Raw genomic sequence first — 12,235 nt, 5'->3', positions numbered from 1 at the left:
CTTGGGCTTCGTTTTTCCCGAAACCGATCCAACTGACCTGTTTCCAGAAACAACTGATTAAAAGGCTTTTTTTTTTTTTTTAATATGTCAAGGGAGTCTAATAGTATTTGTTTTCTCCTTCATGTTCATCACTTTTTTAGTTTGAAATGAACAATTGATTTATTTTAGTTATGGGGCAAGTATATTATTGTCCACCCAACCCAAGTTGTAGGTATATAATATATGTAAACTCGGGGACGTAAACCCTCGTGTTGTAATAGAAACGTCCAGCTCATGGCGGCTTTGGACAGGCACACAAAGTATTCATTTAAACAAATATCTCATTGGATAATCATTGTTTCTCACTGGCAACATTTGCTTTCCAGTTACGACCATAAAGACACCGACTCAGATCATTATCGAACTTGGCGTTGACGTCCTCACTTGTTCAACTAATCATAATCGATGGGATGTGTACAATCGAATCTCGAAAACGAGGAATCAGTGATTCGATGTAGAGAACGAAAGCAACATATTAAAGCTGCAATTTCAGCTCGTAACGCCTTTGCTTCTGCTCATTCTTCTTATACCACTTCTTTGAAGAATCTCGGTGCTGCCTTAAATGACTATGCTAGTGCTGAGTTTCCGTATGCTTACTCTGCTGCCGCGGTCTCTCAACTCACCTTTGATCATTCTATTCCTCTTCCACCGCCTCCACTTCCTAACTTACCCCCTCCCCCTCTACAACGTGCCTCAACTATGCCGGAGTTGTCAACTTCGAAAGCTCAAGTGTTCAGGTCGGATGTTATTGTGGAGGAAGAGGAAGAAGATGAGGTTGAAAAGGAGATTGTTGGGAATTTAAGCGGTAGTTTAAAGCACAGGACTTCAAGAAGACGAGGTACAGTTGAATTGCCGATTCCACCTCCATCTCCACCGCGTACACCGCCTTTGAGAGATCGTGAACCGCTGCCTCCACCACAACAGGAGACGGATGGCCCGTGGGATTATTTTTTTCCCAAGATGGAGAACGTGCCTGGAACAAGCTTTGATGTTCTTGATGACAAGGAAGAGGGTGTATCTCGCTCGGAAGCAGTGTCTTGGGAGAGTAAAATGTACTCGAATGTTACCACTACTTCAATGGATAGAGAAGAGATTGAGAGGGAAGTCTTTGAGGAAAATTCTAAGAAAGTCCTAGAAACTGAGAAAATTGTCGAGGAGGAAGAGGTGGTGGAAGTTGAAGATGAGCTACCAACACTACCACCTTCACCACCACTGGAAAAAATGACAACAAGGCATGTGGCGTCATCTGGAGAAGGGAAGAAATTAGGAAAGGGTAGCAGTGAGAGTGTTAATTTGTTGCACGTGTTTAAGGAACTTGACAACTGTTGTCTTATGGCATCACAGAGTACCTTGAAGGTTTCCAAGATGCTTGAGGCCAATCGTTTACACTACCACTCCAATTTTGCAGACGATGGAGGTAATTATTTCTATCTCGAAGGTTTTTAATCTTTAAGTGAGTGACTTTGTACCATTTTCAATCAAAGTTGATAACTGATTCTTAAATTTTTGACATAGAGCATGTTTACAAACTGTACTTTTGACTATAGATCTTTATTTTGCAACTATTTAATACATTCTAATTTTCAAGTCACAAGAAAGCCTAGCGAAAAGCCTTCAGTGTACTATAGTTATTCAGGATATCCTTAAGAAGAAAAACAGTCTTTTCTTAAAGCTTTTCTTTTATCTTAGTCCCAAAATTTCCAAGCAAGGGCGTCCAAGGAACTTTATGCATAGTGCTAGCTAGAAAGGCCAACGAATATGGTGGCCTGATACCACATGCTCCAATGAAATTTAAGATCAAAAGAAAATTCAGTTCATCTGAATTTCACACATTGTTATGTGTTATATGGATATTTTCTTTACAGGCGACATTGATCATTCCGCAAGAGTAATGCATGCCATTACATGGAATAAATCTTCTCGAGGTTTATCAAAGAATGAAGATAGATATGACAATTCAGAGAAGCATGAAACTCTTGCTATGCTTTTGGAGAAAATGCTGGCATGGGAGAAGAAGCTTTCTGATGAAGTTAAGGTATATTTACACTTATTTTGGCTATTATTTATATTTCATACCTCAGCCTTGTAAAATACTTTTAAGTAGCTAGGTCGGCTTGTAGCACCATGTATACTTGCAATGTGCAAAATTCCTTTTTCTCACTAGGACTGCATTGCAGAGAACCTTTTCCTAAGATTGCTTAAAGTAACATGCCAGTTCAAAAAAAATAAAATTTATTGAATATCGCTGTTTATAGAAATTTCTCTAGAGTCTAGGCAAACACGTTATATATGAGCTATGTTGATACCTGCAGGAACACCCCAAGCCCAATGAATGGTAATCAGATGTTGCTTCATTTCCCATAGTTTCGAAGTAGTTTTAGAACACTGTTTTTCCAACATATACTGATTTTTCTAGTTCTAACTTCTCAATTTATAATTAAACGATCCCTTTGTTTCATATCGACTGATGCCTAGCAGGTGGGTGAACAGATGAAACTAGAATATGACAAAAAGGTTGCCTCACTGAACAGACTAGAGACACGTGGTGTGAATACTGTCTTACTGGAAAAGAAGAAAGCAGCAGTAAGTCATCAGCAAACGAGGTACACTGTTGATATGATGTCCATGGATTCAACTGTCACAGAAATCAATCGTCTGCGCGATGAACAGCTGTACCCTAAACTTGTGGAGCTTGTTGATGGGTCAGTCATGCTCTTACATTATGAACTCACATTTACAACATACTTTTATATTTCGTTTGCAGCTCCATATAAAGGAATACCATTTATAACTTTCAAGTGTGCATTTATGCATATACTCTACTCTCTCTTGTCTATTTTAGTTATGTCCACTGTAGCAACTTCTTATTGGATGTATCCCTATTTTCTTAATAGAATTTATCATAAGAAAACACTACATATTTTGCTAATCCTTAAAACTCAAAGGATCAATATCTTGTATGTATGCAGGATGGCTACAATGTGGGAGACCATGCGAATTCACCATGAAAGTCAGTCGAAGATTGGGCAGGCATTAAATGCTCTTGACATATCCCAGTCCTCAAAAGAAACAAGTGAGCACCACCATAAAGTAACAGTACAGCTATGGGCTGTTGTCCAAGAGTGGCATTTACAGTTTGAGAAACTCGTGAGCGAACAGAAAACGTACGTGAAAGAACTAACCAGCTGGTTGAAACTAAATCTTATTCCTATGAATACCGACTTGAAGGAGAAGAGTTCATCGCAGGAAAATCCTCCAATTAAGTATCTCCTGAACGCATGGCATTATGAACTTGACAAGCTTCGCACTGAACCTGCAAGAGCAGCTATACATAAATTCGCAGCCATCATAAACACCATTATGCAATGTCAACTGGACGAAATGAAAATGCGGGACATTTGCGAGGACACTAGAAGGGAGCATAACCGTAAAACTCAACAATTCGAAGACTGGTATCACAAGCATATGCAGAACAGAACACCCCCGGATGAACTAGACCCTGACAGGGCGCTTAATAAGCAGCGTATTGATGACTGGCAGACGACAATCAAGAATCTAAAGAAGAAGTTAGAAGAAAACGGAGAAGCCTACAAGAAGCAGTGCGTACAAGTCAGGCAGAAGTCTTGTACAAGTCTTAAATATGTTGGGTTTTAGTTTCTACCTATGAGATTAAAAGCCCAATAGGATTACCCTTTTCGCCCACAAGGAGATAAAAATAAAGGGAACCCTATATATAAATATAGGAGGATATTTGTGAAAATAAGCAAGATAGAAAATAGGCAAAAAGGGGCTGGGCAGTAGCTAAAGAGCCGTGGAGAAGCTGAACCTAGCCGTGGGTCTTTGTTCTTTTGTTGCTTATTTGGTTCCATACTTCTTGACGAGTTATTCCAAGAGTGTGAAGGTGATTGTATTCCTCTAGTTTTATCTGGAGAAGAACTTGGTGTATTACCCATATAATTTATCATAGTGAATTGTTTGGGTGGACTACGGTCCCGTGGTTTTTTACTCCTTTCATTGAGGGGGTTTTTCCACGTATAATTCTTGGTGTCTTGTTTATTGTTTATTGTTGCTTTACTTGTTTGTTTCATCGAAGGTTCATACAAGTAGGGATAAGTATTGTCCAACGAAGATTAATTCCGTACTTAGTTGTTGCCGTTGTGGTCACTTTTCCCATCAGATTGGTATCAGAGCGAGGTTATTGTTTTTTTTGAACTTGTTTGAACGATGGAAACGAACACGAGTAGAATGGTTAATTTGAATGGTTCTAATTATCATGTTTGGAAAGGGAAGATGGAGGATCTTCTTTATGTGAAGGAATATTATCTTCCTGTGTTTACTACGGAAAAGCCTGCAAATAAAACCGAGCAAGAATGGACTATTTTGCATCGACAGGTTTGTGGGTATATACGGCAATGGGTGGATGATAATGTTTTGAACCATATTAGTGGAGAGACACATGCGCGTACTTTGTGGAACAAGCTCGAGCAACTCTATGCTCGAAAGACGGGAAATAATAAGTTGTATTTGATTAAACAGTTGATGTCTCTGCGATATCAAGATGGCACTACAATTTCTGATCACTTGAATGCATTCCAAGGAATTATGAATCAGCTTGCTGGAATGGGTATCATGTTTGAAGATGAGATTCAGGGATTGTGTCTTTTGGGTACTTTACCAGATTCTTGGGAGACATTCAGGATGTCTTTGTCGAACTCAGCTCCGGATGGTATTATCAGTATGGAACTAGCTAAGAGCAGTATTCTGAATGAAGAGATGAGAAGGAAGTCACAGGGTTCCTCTTCACAGTCAGAAGTCCTAGTCACCGAAAGGAAGGGGAGAGCTCAAAGCAGAGGTCCAACCAATAGAGGTAATCAACGGAGTAGTTCTAGAGGTAAGTATTCTAATGTTGAGTGCTATCATTGTGGTAAGAAGGGACATACGAAAAAGTTCTGCAGAAAGTTGAAGCGAGAAAATAAAAAGAGCTCAGACAACGATCAGACGAAAACTGACAGTAGTAATGATAATTCTGTGGTGATTGCTACTACTGATGAGCACCTGATTTGTTGTGATGGAGACATTGTTAACCTTGCACAAGATGATTTGAGTTGGGCTATTGATAGTGGTGCTTCGTGTCATGTTACGTCACGAAGGGACTTCTTTACATCTTATACTTCTGGTGATTTTGGAGATGTTAAAATGGGTAATAGTGGCATATCAAAAGTTGTTGGCGTCGGTGAGGTATGTCTGAAGTTTGACACGGGCATGGAGTTATTTCTTCATGATGTGAAGCACGTTCCAGATATGCGAATGAATTTAATTTCGACAGGCCTTCTTGATGATGAAGGGTATGTTAGCAGCTTTGGTAATGGTCAATGGAAGCTCACTCGGGGTTCTTTAATTGTTGCAAGAGGAAAGAGGTGTCCGAAATTATATATGACACAACCTAAAGTCTCTACTGACATTGTTAACGCTGTGGAGAATGTTGATATGATTGATTTATGGCATAAGAGACTTGCTCACATGACTGAAAAAGGAATGAATATGCTGTCGAAGAAAAAGGTATTATCTGGTCTGACTGATATACATTTGAAAAGGTGTTCTCACTGTGTTGCTGGCAAGCAAAACAGAGTTTCTTTTAAGAGTCGTCCTCCCTCTCGTAGAGAGCATATACTTGACTTGGTGCATTCCGATGTTTGTGGTCCCATGAAAACCCGAACCAATGGTGGTTCATTATACTTTGTTACATTCATCGATGATCATTCAAGGAAGTTGTGGGTTTATACCTTGAAGACTAAAGATCAAGTATTAGACGTGTTTAAGCATTTTCAGGCTTTAGTTGAGAGACAGACAGGGAAGAAACTGAAGTGTATCCGGACAGATAATGGAGGGGAGTATACAGGTCCCTTTGATGTGTATTGCAGACAGCAGGGTATTCGGCATCAAAAGACTCCACCAAAGACACCTCAGCTTAATGGTTTGGCAGAGAGGATGAACAGAACACTAGTGGAGCGGGTCAGATGTTTACTTTCACATGCTGAGTTGCCGATGTCTTTCTGGGGTGAGGCACTGAATACTGCGGTAAATGTATTAAATCTCTCACCTTGTGTTCCATTACAGTTTGATATTCCAGATAGAGTTTGGAGTGGTAAAGATGTTTCTTATGATCATTTGCGTGTTTTTGGATGCAAGGCTTTTGTGCATATTCCCAAAGATGAAAGGTCTAAACTAGATGTGAAGACTAAAGAGTGCATATTCCTTGGTTATAGCCAAGATGAGTTCGGCTATAGGCTCTATGATCCAGTTTCAAAGAAGATTGTGAGAAGCCGAGATGTTATCTTTGTTGAAGATCAGAGTTTGAAAGATGTTGGGAAGGCAGAGTCAGTTCCTCAACATAACAATGATCTGGTTGATTTGGATCCAGTTCCTCCAAGACATGTGGACTCGCAGGTTGGAGACGATGCTCATGATAATGACCAACATGACACTAATACTGATATTCCCGAAAATAGTGACATGGATGATGATGCCCATGAGGAGTCACTGGTACAAAATATTCCACCATTCGTTCCACTCAGGCGGTCTAACAGAGATCGTCATCCTTCCAACAGGTATTCTGCTGATGAGTATGTTCTATTGACTGATAGTGGTGAACCTGAATCTTATGCAGAAGCTATGGAAGATGAACACAAGAAGGAGTGGGTTTATGCCATGCAAGATGAGATGAAATCTTTGTATGAGAATAATACTTTTGAGTTGGTGAAGCTACCTAAGGGGAAACGAGCTTTGAAAAACAGGTGGGTTTATAGAGTGAAGCAAGATGAGCATACTTCACAACCACGGTACAAAGCTAGGTTGGTCGTCAAGGGATTCAGTCAGAAAAAGGGTATTGACTTTGATGAGATTTTTTCTCCCGTTGTTAAGATGACATCAATTCGTACGGTGCTTGGTTTAGCAGCTAGTCTTGATTTGGAGGTTGAACAAATGGATGTCAAGACAGCTTTTCTACATGGTGACTTGGACAAAGAAATCTATATGGAGCAGCCTGAAGGTTTTCAGGTTAAAGGTAAAGAGGGGTATGTTTGTAGACTTCTAAAAAGTCTATATGGTTTGAAGCAAGCACCAAGGCGATGGTATAAAAAGTTCGAGTCATTTATGAAGAAGCAAGGCTACCGTAAGACTATTTCTGACCATTGTGTTTTTGTTCAAAGATTTTCAGATGATGATTTTATCATATTATTGCTTTATGTGGATGACATGCTTATTGTTGGCAAAAATACTGGAAGAATTTCCCAACTGAAGCAACAGTTGAGTAAGTCCTTTGCCATGAAGGACTTGGGGCCAGCGAAACAGATTCTTGGCATTCGTATTTATCGAGATAGAGTGGCCAAGAAGTTGCATATATCACAAGAGCAATATATTGAGAAGGTGCTTTGCAGGTTCAACATGGATAAATCTAAAGTTGTTAGTTCTCCTCTTACTACCAACTTTAAGTTAACTGAAAAGGATTCTCCTTCTACGAAGGAAGAAATTGCAGAGATGGATGGAGTTCCATATGCCTCAGCAGTAGGAAGTTTGATGTATGCTATGGTATCTACGAGACCTGATATAGCCTTTGCAGTTGGGGTTATCAGTCGTTATCTTACAAATCCGGGTAAGAAGCATTGGGAAGCAGTTAAGTGGATTATGCGATATCTTCGAGGTACTTCCAAATTGGGTCTTACATTTGGGAATGATAAACCAGTGCTTATTGGATATACAGATTCTGACTTGGCAGGTGATAAGGATACATTGAAATCCACTTCTGGATATTTGATGACTTTTGCAGGAGGAGCAGTCTCATGGCAATCTAGGTTGCAAAAGGGTGTTTCACTTTCTACGGGGGAGGCAGAGTATGTAGCAACAACCGAAGCTTGTAAAGAGTTGTTGTGGTTAAAGCGGTTGATGCAGGAGCTTGGCTTCCCGCAACAACGCTATGTTGTTCTTTGTGATAATCAAGCAGCTATCGATATAGCTAAGCATCCAACATTTCATGCAAGGACGAAACATATCGATATGAGGTATCATTGGATTAGAGACGCTCTTGAAGAAGGGTTGTTTGAAGTGGAAAAGGTACACACCGATGATAATGGTTCTGATATGTTGACAAAGTCTTTAGCTAAAGGGAAGCTAAAGGTATGTTGTTCGATCGCCGGAATGGCGAACTCTTTCTCATAGTTAGAAAGGGGGAGATTTGTTGGGTTTTAGTTTCTACCTATGAGATTAAAAGCCCAATAGGATTACCCTTTTCGCCCACAAGGAGATAAAAATAAAGGGAACCCTATATATAAATATAGGAGGATATTTGTGAAAATAAGCAAGATAGAAAATAGGCAAAAAGGGGCTGGGCAGTAGCTAAAGAGCCGTGGAGAAGCTGAACCTAGCCGTGGGTCTTTGTTCTTTTGTTGCTTATTTGGTTCCATACTTCTTGACGAGTTATTCCAAGAGTGTGAAGGTGATTGTATTCCTCTAGTTTTATCTGGAGAAGAACTTGGTGTATTACCCATATAATTTATCATAGTGAATTGTTTGGGTGGACTACGGTCCCGTGGTTTTTTACTCCTTTCATTGAGGGGGTTTTTCCACGTATAATTCTTGGTGTCTTGTTTATTGTTTATTGTTGCTTTACTTGTTTGTTTCATCGAAGGTTCATACAAGTAGGGATAAGTATTGTCCAACGAAGATTAATTCCGTACTTAGTTGTTGCCGTTGTGGTCACTTTTCCCATCAAAATATACTTTGCCTGAGCTATTCCAGGCAATTTCAGAATTTTCCCTTGCTTCTTCAGACATGTATGGGAAGTTGATATCTACCACAGACACCCGTGAACAGTGAGATTTTTATATACTTAGTACATGCTTCTATAGCTTGGAACATGTGTATATTGTAGACGCAGAACTCCTACATCCTTGTTAATTCAGTTCTCAAATGAATTTCTTTTTGGTTCTATCCTTATATATATAAAAACCCACAGAACAACTTTCACTTTCATGATCATGTCATGGTCTCTCATGAATTTAAACCGAACGTACTACTCTTATGTTCTTCTTCAGTGACTTTGTTTTTGTGTGCGCTACTCTCTAATCTTTTATCCTAAGATGATATTTTAGAAAGTGCCACCCTCTTGGTCTTCTCCACTTCTATATAATCTCCATTAAAATGTCTCAAATATAACATATCTGTCCAACCTATATTCCTATGTCCTAGCTGCCTACTGAACTTGAGGTTTATTAGAAATATAAGATACACTATAGATTAGCAAGGACATGTCCCCAATTAGTTTACTAACCATTTAATCACCAGAAACTTGATTAAGAAATTAATTAATAGAAATGTTCTGGTTATTAATAAAATGCCTTCAGCATAATAGACAGAGAGAGTTGGATGTTAAACTGGCTAGAGACATGAATTGCTGAGATAATATATGCATGGCAGAAACCTTGCCTCTCAAAGGACAACATATTTAGTTCAGTTGCTAAGCGATACCAAACAAACAAATTATCTGATGATCTCTGCCCACCAATTCCATAGCCAGACTCCATTATACGAGAGTTAGCAAATTGATACGTACTGCAATTTCTTAGGTAATAAAAGTAAATATCTAGAAAACTGCAAAGATGTGTGAATTCTTGGTTGTTCTGTCACATTTTAAAATCAGGAATCCCTTATTCAATCTCATTCCATCCTTTACATATCTTTAATGACCATTGACAATAACGTTTGAGTTTTGTCGCCGTAATCAAGATTTATTATCATAATTTATTCCTAAAAAATGAGCGGAATATGATTGTTGTGATGAATTGGAGGCTGAGATTGCTTACGGTTGGTGGCCGACCCCTTACAATTTGTCTACATATTCCTATTTATAGGGAATCAAGTCAATATAGTTCTTAGTGAACAAGAAACCTAATGGGCTTAGATTTCTCATCCCGATCCCGAGACCCAGTAGAAAACCTACTGGAAACTGACTTCTACTAGTTTTAGGAATGCCCACCGATGAGGTCTAACCACAAAGATCATAGGCTCGTCCACGGCTTCGAGACTTTCACGGATAATGCAACTCTCTGACCGAGGATAACTCTATGCTACCAGATGTTTCTCTAGTCCGTGGACGCAGGTATAACTATGCTTTACCCCAAATATTGGACGCATTCTTGTCCCCCGAATAAAGAGCTACCACCATATTACAGGACAAGTGATACCTAGCTTTTGGGTGCAAAGTACAGGATACTCCGAAATCTCCCAACGAGGACACCCGTTGACTACAGAGACAGAGCTCCCAAAGCATACACCATAGTTTACATCACATCCCCAATAAGGACACATATTGACTACAGGAGGAGGCCTTTCATCAAGACATAACCCTGGAGGTCTCTGACCACGGAGACCGCCTTTTAGTGGTTGCATTATAAGAAGAAGTTATTCAATACAGTACCTGCAAAGAATACGTAGTAATTATCATCCATCGCCCTCCTGAAATCACGAAGTATCCAAAGAATTTGCCCAAAGAATTTGTCTAAAATCCATCTTATGCCAAGTAAAATAGATGGGGTGCGCCCTGACTTCTGTAAGAGTTAGGGCGCCCTTGATTTCCAGCTCTAGAGGGTGCGCCCTTTCTTTCATAGAAAAGAAAGGGGCAAGCCCTAACTTCTTGATCCTAGTAATTTTGCGCAAATTAAATCCAATTGACTCGATTTTGACCCGAAAATATATGTCAAATTTTGGCTATAACAATTACCCCCAAATTCCATATGAAGTTGAAAACAAAATTGGAATTTTCAACCCCCTAGCGAACTTGAAAAAATTGTATGATCGTCTACAAATTTATGGATCGCCCTTACAAACTTATTCATTCCTCTTTCTTCATTCTCCTCCATTATTTATCTACATATGATAGGGTGTACCCTAGCTGGATGCGCGTCTCATGAATCTGTACAACCATTTCACACCCGTAGCGGAACATCTGTCACCCTCTACCGCTTCTCTTTTTGAAGAATTTAACCTTGGTTTTTCGAGAGAGGTTTATCACGTATGCACCACATCTCCAAGCTTACATGAGCTAACTCGGCATCAGAAACAAGAGAAATCGTATAAAAGTGTGCACCTTGCATACCTTGGCAACGTATAACCCAGTATTTCTAACTCTTTCATCCCGGTATTGGTTTCCTTTGGATGTGCCTTAAACTGAGAGGATCTTCATAGGAGGGCACGCTCTAAGGGAAAGGCGTGACCATAACAAAAGACTAGCTCTCCGATCTTCTAACTAATAAATAATCTTCAAAAGACTTTCAACGAGTAACCCCCATGAGTCTTTTAAGGTCAAATAGTTGAATCCAAAGTTCTTTAGAATATAATCGTGGAGGCTAAGAAACATGAAACTAATCCACATAAAGCAAATTATGGAGGTTGAGTAAACCTCTGATGTAGGGAGGACGTATCTTATCGGTGAAAGTGATCCTTCCACCAACGACACAAATATAATTCCTTCAACCACTATTTGACTTTTTACTCATTGCCAAATTATAATTCCAAACCACTGATATCGTCTTTTCTATAAATAATGTGATTAATTTATTTAAATAAAAGTCGAAGCTTCTAGGTTCTTTTACAATCACCATTTTTTAGAGGGCGCACCTTTCATAAAAGCGGCGACTTCCTCAACAAAGGTAAGATCCTTGGAGGGTGCGTCTTCTATAAGAGGAACATTTACCTCAACAAGGATATTCATCCTTGGAGGGAGATTTCTCTGTAAGAGGAGGGTCTACCTCGACAAGGGGAATCATCCTTGGAGGGCGCATCCTCTATACGAGGCACATCTACCTCGACAAGATTATTCATCCTTGAAAGAAGATTCCTATGACAAGGGTATTCATCCTTGGAGGGAGCTTCCTCTGTAGGAGAATCGACTACCTTGACAAGGGGAATCATCCTTGAAGGAGGCGTCCTTTGTACGAGGAGCATCCTAGAAAAGGGGAATAATTCTTAGAGGGCACGTCCTCTGTACAAGGCGTGTCTACCTCGATAAGGGTATTCATCCTTGGAGGGATCTTCTGCGTCTACCTCGACAAGGGGAATTATCCTTCATCCTCTAAACGAGGCGCATCTACCTTGATAAGGGTATTCATCCTTGGAGGGAGTTTCCTATGTAAGAGGTGCGTCT

General features: G+C 39.7%; 1 protein-coding gene across 1 annotated transcript; it reads left to right on the top strand.

Annotated features, from left to right (window-relative positions):
- The first annotated feature begins 59 nt into the window (after positions 1-59).
- Positions 60-9,072, top strand: LOC141684430 (protein ALTERED PHOSPHATE STARVATION RESPONSE 1-like). The gene is made up of 5 exons (XM_074489413.1): positions 60-1,456; positions 1,905-2,074; positions 2,518-2,741; positions 3,009-3,681; positions 8,812-9,072. Exons 1-5 carry the CDS (start codon positions 445-447, stop codon positions 8,908-8,910), a joined length of 2,178 nt encoding a protein of 725 aa, XP_074345514.1. The 5' UTR covers positions 60-444; the 3' UTR covers positions 8,911-9,072.
- Positions 9,073-12,235: the final 3,163 nt, after the last annotated feature.

This window comes from Apium graveolens, chromosome 9 (assembly GCF_009905375.1).
Source record: "Apium graveolens cultivar Ventura chromosome 9, ASM990537v1, whole genome shotgun sequence".
Taxonomy (NCBI): domain Eukaryota; kingdom Viridiplantae; phylum Streptophyta; class Magnoliopsida; order Apiales; family Apiaceae; genus Apium; species Apium graveolens.
This window is presented reverse-complemented; position numbering and strand designations above follow the sequence as displayed.